The sequence below is a fragment of the Dermochelys coriacea genome, chromosome 2, assembly GCF_009764565.3.
Source record: "Dermochelys coriacea isolate rDerCor1 chromosome 2, rDerCor1.pri.v4, whole genome shotgun sequence".
Lineage (NCBI taxonomy): Eukaryota > Metazoa > Chordata > Testudines > Dermochelyidae > Dermochelys > Dermochelys coriacea.
Window position 1 is genome coordinate 107,094,405 of NC_050069.1, and position 20,428 is coordinate 107,114,832.

At 40.1% G+C, this 20,428-nt stretch overlaps 1 protein-coding gene across 7 annotated transcripts in view; it reads right to left on the reverse strand.

Annotated features, from left to right (window-relative positions):
- The window catches only part of CARMIL1 (capping protein regulator and myosin 1 linker 1), a 251,772-nt gene that overhangs the window by 141,030 nt on the left and 90,314 nt on the right, over positions 1–20,428 (reverse strand). For all 7 annotated transcript variants that reach the window (XM_038392027.2, XM_038392029.2, XM_038392028.2 and 4 more), the window contains exons 3-4: positions 5,981–6,031; positions 1,644–1,703 (exon numbers count right to left, since the gene is read on the reverse strand). In XM_038392027.2, the coding sequence (XP_038247955.1) occupies positions 1,644–1,703; positions 5,981–6,031 (111 nt within the window). The remainder of the gene's footprint in view (positions 1–1,643; positions 1,704–5,980; positions 6,032–20,428) is intronic.

The window sequence follows — 20,428 nt, forward strand, 5'->3', positions numbered from 1 at the left end:
TCCTTTACAGGGATTTTAGACAACTGCTCTAAGGAGCTGAGCAAATGGACAACTTTTTTCCCTACTATGCACACTATTCGCAGGGAGATTCATAGCCTCTGGGTAGGTCTACACTATCCACCGGATCACCGGGTAGAGATCGATATATCGGGGATCAACTTATCATGTCTAGTCTAGATGCGATAAATCAATCCCCTAGCGCTTTTCCGTTGACTTCAGAACTCCAGCGCCGCGAGAGGCACAAGCGGAGTCGACGGAGGAGTGGCGGCAGTCGACTCACCGCCGTGAAGATGCTGCGGTAAGTCAATCTGGATACGTCTACTTCAGCTACGCTATTCTTGTAGCTGAACTTGCGTACCTTACATAGACTCCCCCCCCCCAGTGTAGACCAAGGCTCTGCTCCTGCTCCATAAAAAGCTGTCATTGAGTCAGCCAGTCTTCATCTACAGATCTAAATGCTTAAACATAATTAATGTAAGGATTGCTTTAACATATCAAAAGATTTAGGTAGAATGATATGCTGGATGAAAGCTAAAATTTCCTCCCCCTCTTTCTGCCACTGAAGCGAAGCACTTTACTTGTGAACCTTGCATAAATGCCCCCCCGCCCTCCCCCACAAAAACAGTTATCTGCTCTCTCATCATCTGCTCCTATTATAAATAGGATGACACCTTTTAAAAAATACTGCCATTACATTTTAGCATCTTTCAAAAAAACTCCAGCCCCCTAAAATAAAAACAACACAACATACACAGTTTTATAAGTGCCTCCTGATATCTACTTAAAGAAAAACATCTGCAGTTTTCCAAGAAAATGAGTACATAGAGAACTCAAAAAGCTACATTGAAAACATCAAGCGTTAAGTATACAGTTCTGTGGTGTTTGAATAAAAAATAAGTAGCACCCTTTTCTAACAACCTCTTCAAAAACCAACACAGAGAGGTACGATATTGTAACCTACATAGACTTTGATTCAATTAGATTTGAGAACTCTGGCCAAGATGCTCAACTTCCCTGTTGAAATTAAACTAATTCTGTGTATGCAGGTAGTTGTAGCTGTGTTGGTCCCAGGAAATTAGAGAGACAAGGTGAGTGAGATAATATCTTTTATTGGACCAACTTCTGTTGGTGAGCAAGATGAGCTTTTGAGCCACAGAGAGTTCTTCTTCAGGTCTTGTGTGTAATTTAAGCACCACTATTTGCCAGTGTTTCTCATAAAAATTCATAGAATTGCAGGGTATGGGATGAATAACCTGAGAACATCATTGTTCTTCATTATTGCTGAGAAAAATATCACATTTATATTACAAATGAAAACTTACATCCAATTAGTTCTGTTCCAGCTGAGTTATGAAAGGGATGCATTTCTTATCTTCATCCAACTCACACACTTCATTCCTGAACTTGACTTTTTAAATTACTATTATTATTGCTAGGCTTTACGAGCAGTGCGAACATAAGAATTCAAATGTGCCCTCTGCTTACTAGATGAGAATCTCTACATTCAACAACTTTTTCTGCTTGACCAGAAAGAAGGTTTAAAAGTAAGTAGAAAGTAACAATTTCATTCTAATTAGAATACTTCTGGCACTGTAGATCAGAACTTCACAACACTAAATCCCTTTGGTCTTCAAAGCACTCACCTGACCTGGTTTACTGGAGGTTACTCCTTGGATTTCTAAGTAGCTGAAAGTTAGTTCTAGCTGTAATGTAAAACAAGTGCAGAATATAAATACCTTGTTTTTATTTTTAAACGTTAACCAAAACATATTAAAAGGCCACATTATTCACAAGTTAAGCAAGAGGAATGCATCTGGACTGATTAAACAAGAAGGTTAATAGTAATTGTGTCTCAGCTGTAATAACTTTATTGTGTACAAGTAAATATTGAGTATATTTGATTACATTTTATATTAAGGGTGTACTTATAAATAACTTTTTATGGGTTAAAAATTACTAGTAGAAGTTTCAAGGCTGTTACTTGACTGAGTAGTATGCGTTATAAGTGGTTCTAAGCACATCAGTACAAAATGTTATAAATGTTTATAAGCAACTTCTTGACCTATTGTACTCTAACTGGTTAACCATTTATTAATCATTAATTAATCCTTTAGAAGCTATTTATAAAAGCACTCTTCATAAATGTGACAATTTATTTTATGGAAATAATACCTACACAGGCCTATAATACTATGTAAGACTCTTTATCTAGAATAATCTTCCTCACAGACTACTAGTTTTCACCAGTGAGTAGATGGGCAGCACAGTTTAAAGCCATTCTGCTCTCACTGAGGATTTTAGAGTTAAAGGCTAAAATCCAATGAAAGTTTCTAATTATAACTCATCACTTCTGTCCTCCAAAGAAATGAGCAATAACCAAAAAAAAGTTTGTATTTAGTTTAGTGATACTTATTTTTCTTTTCTTTCTTTTTTTTTGGGGGGGGGGGGAGGTTTAAAAACGTTTTTTCACAAAAGGGTGAACTTTCTTTCCAATCATTTAGCTGAAGAGAGGGACACAAGAAAATGCACCAAACTAGGAAACAAAATGTACAGCAGCATCAGAGCATGAAGCAGCCTGGAAAACTACACTTACTGTTCATGAAAGGTGCCCCTCAACAAGGAATGAAAAGGTCCTTTATTTAGCCACAGAACAGATGCAGCCCAGAGAGTGGCAGTGCAAGCATTTCCTCATTGCTCACACCAAAGTATCTCATTTTGGCATGGAGAGACCGCCTTGTAAGAAATTCATTCATTTTCATGCCCATTCAGTTACTTCTTATCCGAGACTGCCAGCTAATATCAGTTTTTGTGATGTGGACACCTATGTTCTGTAACTTCCTCTACATTCACGTAGGTCAGCCAGTCATCAGATGGCAGCTTTTGATCACTAGTGACATACGCTATATTCAAATCAGTGAAAGTCTCCATATCCCATTGCTTGTCCAATACCAAGTCACCCAGGTCCCTAGAACCTCGGAACATTTTAAGAGTATATTTAACACATTTCACAGTCAGAAACATAGTGTACATCTATTTACCTAACAGACCATTATGGATCTTTTAGGAGCTACTTTCCATCATCTAAATTGTTCCCACTTTGCACATTATTTATCCAGCCATCTCTGATGGCCCCAGTACAACAAGTATGTGGTGATATGTGACAACTCTGTATATTCACACTAACCTAAAACACCTCTTCAAAACAAAACAAAAATCTATACGAAGCAACAGACTCAAAAAGCTGGTCCTGCAAAGAACCCTTTTGGAATATCAGTGTGCAATAGCTAGGTGTGGCAACACCTCTATAATTAAGATTGGGTTCTTTTTTTTTTCCATTTCAAGAAGGGATTCAATGTTGTGTGTGTGTGTGCGCGCGCGCGCGCGCACACACGTGTAATACAATAAATCTTTCCAAAATGTATAACAAATAATTTTTGAGTCAAATTTTCTCAGGATTGTCAAGTATCCATGTTAATTTAAAAATAGTTAAGAGTTATTCTGTTACTAGCAGTATCCTATAAAGGATAAACACTATTCTGAGTGTTTCTCCTTTTTAGGATACCACTAGCTAACAGCCATCTGGGTTTGTTCACTTTCAAACTTTCCACATAGCTAAAAACTCACTGCAAACTAGTACCAAATGTACATTTGGAATCTTGACCCCTCAAACATATATACCAGATACTTAATCTGTGCATTTATGTCAACATTCAATATTTGGTAATGTTGCTAACTTTGTGATACGAAGTGTGTATGTGGTGTGTTTCCTTCTCTATTAGAGGGAAAAGACAGTTCCTTGTGACTGTGTGGAGTCTGTCACTCTGTGTGGAAGTGCACTGTGCAGAGATTAGAGTACTGCGAAGAGGAGTCCATAACTTGACATTTTTTTGTGTTAGGCAAATGTCACATTTAACCAATCTTAATCTCTTTAATTATCTTCAGGTGTATGGAATAAAATTTCAATGTTAATTTAGTGAGCTGTTCAAGATGAGTTATTGCTTGGAATTCCATACAAAAGTAATACAGCAACCTCAAAACTGAAGTTCTCAGGGCATACTAGATTTCACTGAAGTTCCTTGAAGGAACCAAGGTGGTGAGTGTTTGTAACCTTTCAGTTCCTCTTTCAGAATGTCTGCATAAGGGAAAGAAGTCTTCATATAGCAAAAATAAAGTCTCTTGCATGATTTGGGGAGTGGAGGGAAGAAAATACTTGATCAGCCATAAATAAAAGAAAAAAAAATATAGCAATAAACTTAACAAAACTGAAAATACAAATCAATCACATCATCCTCCAGTCCACAATGCACTTTTCAGGACAACTAAATTATTCTACCACTTGCTCATTGTTATTGTATTAAATAATCACAGGTTATAATAGAATCCCAGGAAAATGTCATATGTTCTCATGTCTATCAATGCTCCTTCGCTAGATGACATCAAGGGGAGTCATTGAGCTCAAATCAGTAACATTAATATCCTGTGCAGCTTTTAAAACTTTCTAGGTTTTAGGAAGTCAACTATCATGCACGCCTATACTAGTAAAGAAAGATGTTTTCTTCAAGCATACTGGCTGTTGAAACAGAAGGGATCCAAATTCCAAAAGAAATTGTGTTTGGGAAAATCGGGTTTCTTTTGAAAACTATTCATCCATTTCAGTTATCACTGATGCCATGACTTTCATTAGCCTAGAATACAGATTTTAGGCTTTGATTTAAAAGAAGAAAATACAGCACAATAAACCTCACAAGATATTATGAAATGAAATAAAAAGACATTTTTAAAAGTGTTTCCAGTGCTAAATTAATACTGTGGCTATTTCCATTGATTTTTTCTGCCATTTCCATTCTCAGAACATTAAATGACACCATTTCCATTTGACATATGAAAATGTGCAGCCTTCATTTTTTTCCATAAACACTGGGGACACCAAAAATGAGTCTTAGCCTTCAGTAAATGTTTTCAACCTGGATATGAGGGAGGGGAACACTTTCCAGCACCAATGATCATCATTTGTTAATCTTTCTGTGCATACGTGCACAACTAAGCAGAACATGAACATCTGCCAAAAGCACGTTAAATGGACTCTGGGTGGGAGGAGAGATCATCACCTGATTCAAAATCATCCTGCTCCACACAGAAATGTATTGTTCCTCTGGCATGACAATCATTCCAAATTGTCATGGGACTGAAATAAGTATTTCATGGTCTTTATAAGGTAGGTTGGCAAAATGCCTCTCAGAGCAAACTATGGCCCACACGGAAAACAACAGAGATTATTCCACCGAGAACAGTAGGATTCAGAACACTCCCCATCATTTCTAATTTGGAGCTTGAAATATAATCCCTTTTGAGATCAGAGAGACTACAATTTAGAATATGTCTATACTGCAATCAGAGGTATGATTGCAGCGTGGATAGGCATACCTACCCGTTAGTTTAAATCTAGCAAGTGTAGCTAAAATACAGTGAAGAGGAAGTGATACAGACTTCAGTGTGGGCTTTTACAAGCAAGTACTTGTGTGGATAGCCCATGCTGCCACATTTTCACTTATATTTTTTAGCCACACCAGCTAGATTAAACCTAGAGCAGGTATGTCTCCCCTAATTGCAATCTCACCCACCAACAGTGTAGGCAATACCCATAGAGTAATGCCATCAACTTCTTTGGGCACTAACTCACCTAGATCCCATTAGGAGTCTTATGGACTGTGCCATTACACTTCAAGTTATTTGTAATGCAGTTCTTCACCCATGCACATTTTTAAAAGTCTAGGTTCTCCTATAACGTTTCATCTATGTGCTGACAAAACCATTTAAGGCGGCCATTATTGAAAAAGCATTACAACAACTTTACACAAAACATTACTACTCCAATCCTCAGATCTCTTTTCAGATGAATAAGCACTGTCACCAGCAAGTTTACATCACTGCAATGCATGAATATGATTGCAACACAAGTACTGAAATAAAACAAACTTACCTTGGTGGGAATGCGGGATGTCAACAAGAAGGCCCGACATGATGTAAGCACCTAAAAATGGAGAGCAGAAGCAGTGTTTCATATCTACAGGGACAGCACTCAGAAATATTAGTGTCTTTGGTAAGAATCTTTCTTTACGAAGACTTTTACTTCTTTTCATAACTAAGTAATCCAAGGCATCACATGAACAAATGACTTGCACAGTCACACTGAGTCAGTGGTTGACTGTTTAAAAGACAGGCTTATATTTTCCAATAGATAAAAATGAGCAGAACTGAACAAGATAACTTCACAGACAATAAGGACACTAATTTTGGTCTTCTTTGGTGACCAGGGGCCTGATCTTGCAAACACTTACTACCCAGATGTAGTACTTATCTAAGGTAAATAATCCCACTGAAGCTTATGATAAAGATTGTTTGCAGGGTCAGGCCATATAGACCTGATCCAGCTCTCACGGCAGTCAGTAAGAGTCTTTCCTTTGACTTAGCTGGGAGCTGGATTGGTCTCTAATCTAGTAGAGAAGAGCGAGGAGAATTCTGTGATCTGGTTTTCTATAAATCGGCTACTATAGGAATCTTAATACCACCTAGACAGAATATATTTAACTAAATAGCACAGTAACATCTGAATAATTGCATTCTTATGAAATTATTAAAAGAAATAAATTTGAAAAGTGAAAACAACAGGAATTCAAAAATGCCAGTATTCGAGTGGAACACAAATATGTCCAATGTACATAAAATATTAGCATTATGAGAGATTATGGACAAACATTTCCCTTCAGATAAACCCAGTGGACCTCTGAAGTAACAATGCATGTGTCTCCCACTGATGTCAATGGGAAAGAATGTGCAGGTAGGTAAAGCAAAAAATTGGAGATTCAACAGGCAGATCAGAGAGAACACTAGCTCAATATGTAGGTAACTCAAAAGTAGCAGATTTCTGTACTCATTCTCATTTCACAGATGGGGAAACTGATCCACCTAGGGTCCAATGACCTGACCAAAGCCCCACCTCCAGTTAGTGGCAGAGTTATTTATAGAATCCACATTTCTTAGATCCAGTCTTGTACTTTAACCTTTAGACTGGCATCTAACTTCAGACAAGTAGCTTTAATAAAAACACACACAAAAAATCCATGTTCTATGCATATTAGGCTAGTATCAGCATGAGAGATGAACCAAATATCCAGAGCCAAACGCCCCCCGACTTTGAGAGTTTGAGATCCATATCTGAACTCGGATCTCTCTCTAGTGCAGCTAGGGTTGCCAATTAGGGATGTAAATAGTGGGTAAAAAATGTAACAGTTTAACCTATTGAAATTCAATCAGTTAAATGTTTAATGGGAAACTAGGGATGCGGGGATGCTGCAGCCCCCCATGTTTTACATGGGGCTCTACTGCCCTTCCCCCCCACCCCAAACACACCTTGCCCGGGGTACCAGCTGCCGGCCCCGCGCATCCAGGGGGGGCAGCAGAGCCCTGGAAGGAGGAGTAGCAGAGCCCCAGGCATGGGGCCAACAGATGAAACCCCGGGTGCGTGCAGAGCGGCAGCCAGGACCCCCGGCACACTGGGGGGCAGCGATGTTTAATCGTTAACTGGAACCAATAAGCATCAAGTGAAGAGCTCCATTGGCAATTCTGGTACTGAAGAGAACAGGTGGCATTAGGAGATATTTGACTACCTTCAACAGCTAGATGCAGCAGGGGTTGCTGTAGGACCGGGATGGGCAAACTTTTTGGCATGAGGGCCACATCTGGGTATGGAAATTGTATGGTGGGCCATGAATGCTCATTAAATTGGGGGTTGGGGTCCAGGAGGGGGTGAGGGCTCCGGCTGGGGGTGCGGGCTCTGGGTTAGGGCCAGAAATGAGTTCAGGATGTGGGAGGGGGCTCTGGACTGAGGCAGGGGGTTAGGGTGCGAGGGGGAGGGGCAGGGCTCCGGCTGGGGGTGCAGGCTCTGGGTGGGGCTGGGGATGAGGGATTGGGGTGCAGGAGGGTGCTCTGGGCTGGGACCAAGCGGTTCAGAGGGTGGGAGGGGGATCAGGGCTGGGGAAGAGGGTTGGGGCACGGGAGGAGCTCAACAGTGCAAGCTCCGGGCAGCGCTTACCTCAAGCAGCTCCCAGAAGCAGTGGCGTGTCCTCCCTCCTGCTCCTACATGGAGGCACAGCCAGGCAGCTCTGCACACTGCCCTGTCCGCAGTTCCTGGGCAATGAAAGCTACAGGGGGCAGCACTTGGGGCAAGGGTAGTGTGCGGAGCTCCCTGGCTGCCCCTATGCATAGGAGCCGGTGGGGGGACATGCGCTGCTTCCAGGAGCCGTGTGGAATGGGGAAAGCTCCTGACCCAATCCCCGCCTGGAGTGCCAGAGCGGGGCAAGCCCTGGACCCCACTCCCCGGCAAGAGCTTGAAGGCCAGATTAAAGTATCTGGAGGGCCAGATGCAGCCCCCAGGCCATAGTTTGCCCACCCCTGCTGTAGGATCACCCAGTTGGGGATGAAAGGCCAGTTTCACCACTGCTCACCAGCAACAAGCTCAACTACAAAAATGTCTCAGGAGTGGAGCAGGCACGGGAGGGGCCTCTTGGCCATGGCAAGAGCTTCCTTGCCTCCTTTTTTCTGCCCCGGCTATCTAATGTTGGGGTCAGAGTTAGGAAAGTATCTGAAGCTGGGCAGCTCTTGGAGAGCCGCTTCCTTTACTTATATTCTAGCTACTGGCCTACAAATCATGTAGATCCTGTCAACACATTTATAAGCACACTGGGACACCTTAGTTACATTAAAATTGTGCCCCACAACCTTGTTTTAACAGGTTTGCCTGCATAGATGGACCCAAGCTGTGTTATAACTAGATAGCACGTTCCTTTAATGTGGTTATAACAAATCACAACTTTACCTATGCAAGCAAACCCAAACCATGCTATAACAAGGTTGGAGCACAACTGAGTTGTAAGTGGATGCCCCAGTTCAGCTATAGCTGTAGTGTAGGACAGAATGCTGGCCGTCAGAATGTAGTCAGTCTTTAAATGTACCAAGGTCTCAGACTGAAGTACCTGTAAAAGTCACACTGCCAGAGTGTCTGCTTGACTTAAGGAGCTCCTATTAAAGGCTTCACTTCAAAAGGGCACTTACTCCCAGACTGTTCAAAAGCCCTTCTACTTGAAGAGTAACATAGAACAGAGAGAGATTTCCATTCCTCCAAAGTTCAGAATTCCACATTTCTTACTGGTGAAACTGTTATAAATGTAATTACAAACTAATAAAAGAATTTGATTGCTTTTAAATTATTGTTGTACAAAAAGTTCAAGTCTGTTACTTTAAAATGAATGCTCAAGTTTATCTATAGCAGAGCTGTTGCCCCACTGTAATAACCAACTTGACGAGAACAGTGTTGACACTTATCACAATTTTGGCCTTTTGAATCCATGAGTATGCAACCTGACCTTTCATATAGCTGACCTGAGTTTAGGGCTGACACTTTTTTTAAACATTTCAAAATTTTGTGTGACATCTAATTTCCTTTTAAGTAACATTGTTAACGCTTAAAAATATACTAACATCTTCCCTAAGGCAATTAAAGAAGAGTTCAAAAATGTAAGAAGACAATCTTGGAAACACCAGTTTTTACCCTTCTCTTATTCCTTGAAGGTAAGACCACAGGGAAGAAAAAATTAGATGAGGTATGGGCTAATCGTTGTGCTGTGGAGAAGGTTCTGTAAAGTTGGTACTGATTTTTAAAAGCACAATATAAAAAGGGTATTTTGTTGTTTGTTTTTCAAAATCAGAGTCAAAGGGTGGCTGGTCCTTTAAGGGGAGATTGGCCCAGACTCACCAGTGACTGCTCAGCTAGCTCCCTGCTGAGACTAATAAAGTGATTAGAGAAGTCTGCAAGTGACTCAGTTGGAAGAGGGAGGCTGGCTCCAGTGGCAGGCCCTGGAGCGAGACAGCGAAGAGACACAAAAGGGGAAAGAACTCTGGACTGATGCAAAGATCTTTGGTTGGGGAAAAGACCAGATTCATGTGTACAACTTACGTTGAACAGTTTTAGTGTGTTTGAAGGATAAACTGGGTCCTGAAGGAAAGGCTTTGGGCATGGTATTACTCTTTCCTAAGCTAGGGAGACAAGCCATCTGCCCTATACGCATGTACAAAATATGTTTGTACAGTGCCTAGCACAATGGGGCCCCAGCCTCTAGGAATAGGTCTATACTCCAATGTAAAGCCCAGATCTGTAGAACTCAAGTTAGCAGACCCTGGGTTTGTTAACCTAGGGTTTGAGTGTCTAAACTCATTTGTAACCCCAGGTTAGGAATTGTTGAACCCCAGGGTATTAACTGGGGGCTCCAGCATCTACACTATATTATGGCTTGAGTCCAACCACCCAAATCCCAGACTTCCTAGCACTCTCCCAAAATGTGACGGCTCTAGCCCTTTGTTTGTGATGCAGTGTGGCAGAACTGGACTGTCTACCAAACTTGCCTGTTCAAAGAACAAAGAAAGTCCATCCATGGGATTTTGGGATACTTTTGGCAGACTCCCAGAGCACAAGTCCAGTGTGGTTGCGTCTAAGCTGCAAAGCAACAGGGTTTGAACTCTGGGTCCCAGCTTGACTCAAGCTCAGATCTTCTACTCTGGGGGGTTCTGGGACCAAGCCCCAGGTTAGCGTGATTTGTGTAGACAGAAGAGGGATTAGGCTTGAGCCTCAGTTTGAACCTTGGGTTTACATTAAAATCTAGACATATCCTCTATGCTACCATAATACAAATAATGGTAATCAATATATATTTCAATTGTGTAACTGAACATTTCTTTAATATGTATGAAATATTGGATTTTGCATGAATTGATGGAATGTAGATGTTAAGGTTAACGAATGATTTTTATTTTTCTAATCTAAAAGATGTTGCAATTATAAAGACACCTGAAAATAAATGTGCACTGTTTTAAATTTAGCATCCTGCTAAAATGCTTTCCTTTCAGAATACTGTAAATCTGTTAAAAATGCCAGTAAAGCTCAGTTTGTGCCTCACATTAATATCAGATAACAGAATGTTCACATATTCCACTAAATTAGCCAAAACATGTATATTTCACTCATCCATAACCCACTCAATTTGTTCTGTCACAAATTCTATTAATTCATTAATAAGTAAAATATACTAAATCATCTTTTCAAGAGAGAAGCACACACTAGATAGGGATATAGAATACTGTGGATGTAATGACTAGTACGATAAAACACATAAGAGGATGTGTGTAATTTACATGATAGATAGAGAGTGAAGGAAGTAGATCAGGAGACAGGATGTTATGCAAAGCACATAACTAGACTGTTGCTCTGGGGGTAATCAACTCACTATATCTATAATCTATCATCTTACTCTGCCTTTTCCAAAGCCGTATTTGTAGACAAGAAAGGATTACAATTTAAATAGTAAACACCACCATCCCCACACACAAATGATTTTAAAATGTATTTATCCTTAATTCCATAGCCTTCCCTAACTAATAGTCCAAAATCATTGTGTATCTAGAAAAGATCTGCAACTGCAGTTGCACAATAAGCAGACATTTTAAGATATATTATAATGAATATTATACATCTGAGATTAAGTCTGGCCCCAAAGCACTAAAATTGGTTTGATGGATATATTCATGATAGGACCCTGAGAGAGACCATTGTAACCAATGATTTGCTAAAAATAGTTAATTTTATTTGATAGATTGATTTACATTTAAAACAAAAATAGAGTATATAAACAATGAAACAGATTTCTCAGATATCCTAAAGAAGATTTAGGGAGTTTTCTGGTTTTAGCATTGCCTCGGAGCCCCACAACCCTGCGGGGCCTGAAGCCCTGCCACCCAGGGCCCCGAGCCCTGCCGTCCAGGGCTGAAGCCAAAGCCTGAGCAACTGAGCTTCACTGGACCCTCTGTGGTGTGGGGCCCCAGCAGTTGCCCTTGCTTGCTACCCCCTAACACCAGCCCTGGCTTTTATATGCAGAAAAACAGCTGTTGTAGCACAGGTGGGCCATGGAGTTTTTATAGCATGTAGGGTGCTCAGAAAGAAAAAAGGCTGAGAGCTCCTGGTTTAGACCAGGCTAAGGGGAACAATTATTCTTCTAAACCTAGGTCTAGTGTTTCCCAATTTACGTAACATTAAATCGCATTCTTCAGCTTCTTTAATCAATTTAGTTTGAATAAGTGTACAGGGAGTCCTTGGACTTATGACACAATTGGTTCCTTACAATTGCATCGTAAATCGGAACATTGTAACTCAGAACTGCAATCTACTCCATTGCGGGACTGAGTGTCGTAAACTCGAAACCTATAGTAGTAAGTCAAATCAGCGTGTTAATGGAGAAGCGTCATAAGTGCCGTTCGTTGTAACTCGAACATCGTAAATTAGAGGATGCCTGTACTGTAGCTCAATTCAGGGTACATCTACACCAGTGGGACTCAAACTTTTTTTTACTGGTGACCCCTTCACATCGCAAGCCTCTGAGTGTGACCCCCACCCCAATAAATTAAACACACTTTTTAATATATTTAAACACCATTATAAATGCTGGAGGAAAGCGGGGTTTGGGGTGGAGGTTGACAGCTCACAACCCCCCATATAATGACCTCGCGATCCCCTGAGGGGTCCCGACTCCCAGTTTGAGAACCCCTGGTCTACACTATGAAGACCATACTTGCATTGCTAGTTTGCTGTAGCTATGCTAGCATAACATCATAGAAGAGCACAACCTGCACCAACTGAAGGGGCTTTTCCATCAGTGTAGGAACACCCAGCCACAGTAGCTACATCAATGGAGGAATCCTTCCATCAGCATAGCTGTATCCACCCTGGGGGGTCTGGCTTGTATAGCTATCACACTTAGGGTATGTGTTTAAGTGCAGACCAGGCCTTATACAAGGCCACCTAATTAGTATAGAAATAAATTCAAATGAGAAAATTCATTTGGAAATATTTACAAAAAGCAGTTATTTCTGTACAGATTCATGTTCTGCAGAGGTCACTGCCTATTTACCAAAATAAAATGATTTTGCCTCAGTAACTAACAATAACATTGACAACAGACTCCTCTCCCCCCCACCCCACACCCGTGCAACTAGTACATCAACAAAATACTAAAAATATACAGATGCATCTTGTGTTACGTTTTCTTTCTAGGCTTATTACCCATTTTTGCAATCTTGTCAGATATTGAAATTTGCATTTATGGAGCCCTGCTAATGTTATTGTACCAAATTAACATAACACACTGCATCTATCAGTCTTGGGCAGGTCATTAGTGTAGCACAGTTTTGCATTAATTTTGCATTTTTATCTAAATAATCCACATCAACTCAGGCCACCAAATTTATTGTATACTTTAATTTGCTTGTGAATTACAAACCATTTAATACATAATGCTTTTAACAATCTTTTCCCTCTGGAGAAAACCTGAGACTGAAACTTTACAAAATAACAACTGTGTATTACTTAAGGACAAAAACAAAACAAGTAAAAAACCTATGAAGATTAAAATAGGAACACAAAAAGGTTACACTATATGTTGATTCCAGCTGATATGAACCCTTTGAACCTTCTCTATTTTTAAATATGGATGCAATAAATAAACTATATAATAAATATACAGTGGTCAAATTTTGTAGTTTACCATCTCAGATTCTCTACCTCTTACCCTTTCATATGAACTCTACCCTCTCACCCTGCTCCTGCCATTACTTCGGCATTAATTAGTTTAAATCACTTGCACTACATTTTACTTGAAGGAAGAAAGGGGGTGTATTTGTGATGTGCTTCCTTATTTAGACTCTTTGTAGGAAAACACCATGCAAATTTGTTTTATGCCCTCCAATATTGTACTTTTTTAAAAAGCACAGCTACTCTATTGTTTCACCTTGAACTCATCCTCAGTAGTTTCCCTGCAAAATCTAAACCAAACAATAATGTAAACAGACTAACACAGCTACTACTTTGAAACGAGTAATGTAAACAGTCTTTGTTCTGCTCATAAGTACTGTACTTTAGATGTAATGATTCATATCTAGACTTACTAAGCCACCTACTCTCCCTCTGAGAATCCACCCAGGATTTTTGATCATTGTACAAATGATTGCATTCCTAATTTTGTAAATACCTAAATACCAAAGTGACTGGGGATAGATTAGGTTTAGAGTGTGTAAGTGATTGCAACTCCATTGACTTCAAATGAGTTGCTCCCAGTTGAGCCAAGGCTGAATTTGGCTCACATCATTTAGTACAGTGTAGTGTTAAAGCATCACAAGTGATGAAGCTTTCACAGCTTGCTTTGGGAGAATATTCAACAGAACACTTCTTCCCATCAGAAAGTTTCCCCTCATTTACCCCTTACTTTTGGAGTAGGGGGATATGTTTATAATCATCTACTCCTCCTTTGATTGAGTTAAATAATTGCTTTCCCTCCTTAGCATTTGCACTCTTAAAATATTAGAATAATGTTTCCTCCTCCCCTCCCATGCTACTTACTTGGCACTTAGCCAAGCTACAGATAAAAGCCTTCTCTAGACTGAGAGTTTGCCAGATTACTGTCATTTCTGGTCAATTACCAACATAGTGCAAGCCCCTGGCGTGGATAGGCAAAACGACATTTTTGCACAAATGCAAACAACTCCTGTGCGAAATTGTGGTAAGCGCCGCAGACCTTCTCTGTCCACATCAGAGATTGCAAAGGTGTGGTTACAGTGATGGCTGCAGTCACTGCAAAAGCCCATTACAGACAAAGCCTAACTCCTCTTTTTTCCCCACAGGAAATTCCATGTTGCATTCTCCTTTGCCCCAATCATTTCCATAGCTCTTTTCTGAAATCCCTTAAACTCGAGTATAATATTCGTGGCATGGATTGTTGGAGAGTTGTATGGAGAGCGACTAATGTATCTTTGCACTTTTGCATGCCACCTCTGGATGCCATTCAAACTTGCATCACCCTTTATTATTGCCATATCTCATTAAGATTTGACATCTAATTTACTGTCTGCTCTCAATGCTTGATCACTTTCTGTATTGCTGCATTTTCTTAATAGGAGGGAGAAGTGAGAGGGGAAATGGATTTTTGCATATTTTCTGTGCAGAAGTGAGGTCAAATATCAGTATCTGTGGTAGATCACATTTAAACAAAGAAAAGACAAACATCGTAAGAACTCTTAACAGATGTGACAAAGAACACCACAAGGTGGCACCCTGGTGTACCTTACGGGCCTGATTACACATGCCCAGCACAGAAGCTGGGCTGATGTACTGCTGAATTGGGCCACCCCAAGAATGTTCATTCACAATTTAAAGGTAACCTGCAAAGCATTTTAAAAACAAAAATTCAGTCTGAAGGGTGAACATTTGACAAAGTTATCAGCAATTGAAAAATGGCCCTTTAGAATGGAAATGTTTATTAAACAAACTACTTTACAGCCGTTCCTTCGTGCTCCAGCTGTAAGAACACCTTGCACTTTATAGACATTAATGAACGAATCCTCACAATATCCCTGTGAGGTAGCTAGAAAGAACGGTCACCATTTTAGAACTGGTATGTATGTTTATTTCTGTTTGTGAGCAGCCTAAAAACATATTCAACCACGAAACTAAAAGTGTCTGCCAAAGAATTGGAGGGGATTCTCATCATCTTCTCTCTCTCTCTCTACACACACACACACACACACACACACACACACACACACACACACACACAGAGTACAAATTCTTGTCATTTGTACTACTGCCCCCGTTCCAGAAATAAATGGTACTACACAGGTGCTACACAGGGTTTCCCATGTATTAGCCTTTTTTATATTCCACTGATTACATAACAAGGCTGTAAGTGTGGAATTACTTGCAATTCTAAAAACCCCAGCCTCTTGCACCTTACGGTTTTTTTATGCTTCAACTTTATTTTTCGTGATTATATGCATATATGCTCTTCTATAGAAAAAAGCATCATCATCCCCACCTTCATTTGTTATGATGGTAACACTTTCTTATGCAGAGGTGGCACACTCTCCCACTTTTGATTTAAGCCACTGCAGGTATTAATGTTGGAATAACATTTAGTCATGGTCACAACGTCCTTCTTAGTACACTGAGCCTCTCTCCAGGTTTATGGGCAATTGACAGCCTCTCCAGCTGATCAGACTAGAAGCAGCCTGCTGTGCTATATAATGTTGCTGTTTCTACACTGAGGTGGCTGGAAATAGATTTTGCTTTTTGCAGTGTTCCCCCCCCCCATTCTACTTTCATCATTTTAAGAAATGTCAGATTTAATACTTTGTACATGACACTTTCTCTCCTTAATGAGAAAGGGTTTATACACACACACACACACACACACACACACACACACAAGTATGCACACAGCTGTTATGCAAAGTCGTTGAAAACAGAAAACAAAACCCTTCACCCTGCAGAGAAGTTGATGGAAATTGTATTTGTTCCATAATGAAAAGAGCTTCAGAAAGTAACTCTTATACCCATTCCTGTTTGCTTTTTCTAATCAATAAATTAATGTCTAGGAGTTTAGTGTTTTTGAAAGATAACAGATTATTAATCCTAAAGAATTAAATACTTTATTTAATTTCCTCCATAGCATAGGCCAATTGAAATGCAAAGAAGAGTTTATCGGTGACAAACTATGGAAATCCCCAGACCCACAGGAGTCTCTCCTAAAGCAGCCATCATCATCTATAGCCAATGTTACAGGTGTAAGTCAAGGTCTTCTAGCTCCCTTGATTCTTTCTCCCCAGCCCAGAGGAAACCATTGAGGTCCCACTACACCCAACCTTCTCCCTTCCTCACATGGGGAACAACAGAAAGGAGCCTTCCCCGCCTTCTGACATTATAACCACTTAACTAACTTGGAAACCCTCACACCTGTGTAGTGCCATTTATTTCTGGAACTGGGGCAATAGTACAAAAGACAAGAATTTGTAAAACGTGTGTGTGTGTGTATATATAATGTATGTATATAGAGAGAGAAATTGATGAGAATGCCAAAGAATGGGAGGGATAAACGTTTTTAGTTTTGTGGTTGAATATGTCTGGATAGTTTTCCTTTCATGCATTGTATTGCCATTGATTACTGGTCCCCCTCTACTCTGTGGGTACATCCCCTCAGTTGCCCAGCTGCACTCTCCTGGCCAACTGTTTTTTCTTCCCTCCTGCTTTTGTTCTTCTGTTGACTCCTTTCCCATTTCCACACATGTAACAGAACACTGAAACTAACATGACCCATGTCAATCACCTGCCTCAATCATTTTGTGAGTAACGTTATACTCCTTCCCCCTCCAATCTCATCTTTTTTTTTTTTTTTATCTGTTTAGATTGTAAACTCTTCCGGGGAGGAATTTTGTCTTCTATTTGAAGTGTCTAGCACTAGAGCTGTTTGAAATTTTTATTCAAAACTTTTAAATAGCTTTTTTAAAGTCAAAACGAACATTTCCAAGGCTGCTTCAAATACGTTTTTCAGACTTTTCTTCAAAAACAAAAATATTTTTTCAGTTTTTTTCAATAAACTATTAATAATAATAAACTATTTTTTCAATAGTTTTTTTAAAAAAAGTTACTAAAATGTTCTGCAGGGGGAAAAACCCCAACCATTCCCTGATCTGCTCTATATAGCACAATTTGAACTCTACTTAAATACAAAAAGAAAAGGAGTACTTGTGGCACCTTAGAGGCTAACAAATTTATTTGAGCATAAGCTTTCGTGAGCTACAGATCACTTCATCGGATGCATCCGATGAAGTGAGCTGTAGCTCACGAAAGCTTATGCTCAAATAAATTTGTTAGCCTCTAAGGTGCCACAAGTACTCCTTTTCTTTTTGCGAATACAGACTAACACGGCTGCTACTCTGAAACCTATCATTACTTAAACATAATTATTACAGTAGTAATAAATAATGTTGCCTCCCACACTGCCCGCCAGCATTACTCAACCTTAACATAGATGGACCAGTCTCTATGTCCATTCAGCCAGCTGCATCTATACCAAACTCTATTTAAATATCTCCCATCATTGATGTCACCGGTTCCACCCTACTAGGGCTAAGTAATGGAGGGAGTGCCAGTGCAGGTGGCTTGCTGTTTTAGCAACAGTGTCATCTGCTTAAAGTGTGTGACTGGTAAAAACATGGCAGCTGCTGGTCAAGTACTTGCATTAGCATTCCCTACTGTTGCTAGCACTGTACTGAGCTAGTGCTACAGCAACGGTGAATGATTTTTAGAGAAAGTTTGATGCAAATAAGCTTCCTTGGCCTCTGTGCTGCTTCTCAGTCTATATGCAACGTGCCTCAGATGGCACGTGACCAGGATTCATCGCTGAATTTGGTCCACTAGTTGGATCATTAACTTCCCCAGCCCGGGCCACGTACTGACAGGGAGTGTGACGTGAATGCTAATCCGTGCCCACCGCCTCCTTGCTGAGACTGCTTGAGAGAGTCCCAGCTAGTGCCCATTGTGATGGATCTTTTCCCACTATGAACTGGAATAGGACTACCAATTTATTTCTCCTAGCTAGTTAACATGAAGTGAGATGTAGCTCACGAAAGCTTATGCTCTAATAAATTTGTTAGTCTCTAAGGTGCCACGGGTACTCCTTTTCTTTTAGCTATCATATGATTACTACAGCTGGACAACAAATTTCCATCACAATATTTCTTCAACAGAGAACAGATTTTTTATATAAAGGAATTTTCCATGAAAAATATTCTGCTTTCATCAAAGGTGTTAAGGTTTTCAGACAAACTAAACTTTTTTCATTTTTAAAAATTTATTTATTTTGGCAAAAACCTGAAAAAATCAAAGAAAATATTTTAGAAAAAAGGGAAAATGTTCATTTTCATAAAAAAAATTACAGGCTAAAAATATAATTTCCCCACAAGCTCTAATGGCAATTTTCATTCACTATTGACCTGGGTTGAATGTGAACTGGCAACACGTTTAATGATTTTTAAACTTGTCACCAGTTCTCCATTCCCTTCCTGAACAGCCAGAGTTAGGTTGATTTTTGTAATCAGAAATCTAAATGAATATTTACAATATGAAGAACTCTCTCTACCTGTTTGTGAGCTATCAAACTGAGGTAAGATTGGATTTATTAATTCTTTCAGTATTACCACTACACTGAAAAACAAGTCTCCCCTCATTTGAACGGGTACTCTGCTCCCCTGTACCAGAAGGGGAGAAGCACACAGCCGAATGTACCTGCATAAGTAGGACAAAAATGGAACCACCCCCATCCAGGATTTTTAAGATGTTACTTCCCCACTCTCCTCAGTCCGAGTTATTTATCCTCTCTCTCCTTGGTAGAGGAAGGGAGCAGTAAATTTTCCTAGTGGCTCTCCTGGGTTCCATAACCTTTGTTGAATTCCCCTCCCCTCCCCAATACAGTTTCACATCTCATCTGGAAAACTATGTTTTTAGCACAGTCCCTCCTGGTGCTGTATTGGGGCACTGGATCAACTCTGATTCTAAGAGGTGAGTAGCAGCTACTCAGTCAAACACAATCATTTTATGCAGCCCTAATGCTATCCATTGGAGGTCTCCCATTCAAGTACTGACACAACCCATCTTTGATTAGGTTATGAGCTTTAATGGGAGCACAGGGTGGGTATGACTGGATGATACCCCTTTGGATACGTTCTTCAATTTATAGGAATAAGATGTCTGGAATATCATATATTCCCCCTCTACAGAACACAAACTTTTTTTTCAGGGCTCAAACATCACCTCTTCCACAGAGTGGAAGAAAAAGAACAAACTACTCTCTCTCTCTCTCTGGTAATTATGTACCCTGAAATTTCTTATTGGATTAACAGAGAGAACTGAAGATGGCTTAGGTAGCCCTCCAATGGCTCAACCAATGCTGACCGCCCCCTCTCCCCCCTGCAGTTTAGTAATAAGTAGCAGCACCTCCCATGGAAAACGTACAATAGGTTTTTTGTCAGGCATTTTATTCCTATATACTATGGATGTCAAAACAATGAGGCCTCAACAATGGTCCTATTCTCCCATGTAGGGTAAACACTACATGTTGAATAGATGCCTTCTCTTATCTGACTGACACAGATTATCATCAGATAATCTCAGTATACATACTACATCTACCTGGTCAAAAATTTATCCAACGGTATAAAAAGCTTGAAGAGAACTTTCAAGGTTAGGCCAATTTCAAATATTCAGACAGTACCTACCACTGACGGCTGAATTACTTATGTCCCCTTGTTTCTTACATCTAGCTAAAACGAATTCCAGCATTCAGAAACCCCTACATGAGAGAAAAATCACTTGAGTGTTTAATGCCCAGGCCAAGCCAAAACAAAAACAAACCCACCCTTTCAACTCCCGCCCCACCTCTCACACATTTTCTTGTCTGCCTGTGTAGCTTGAGCTGCTTATAGGGGAAAAATGTCAATT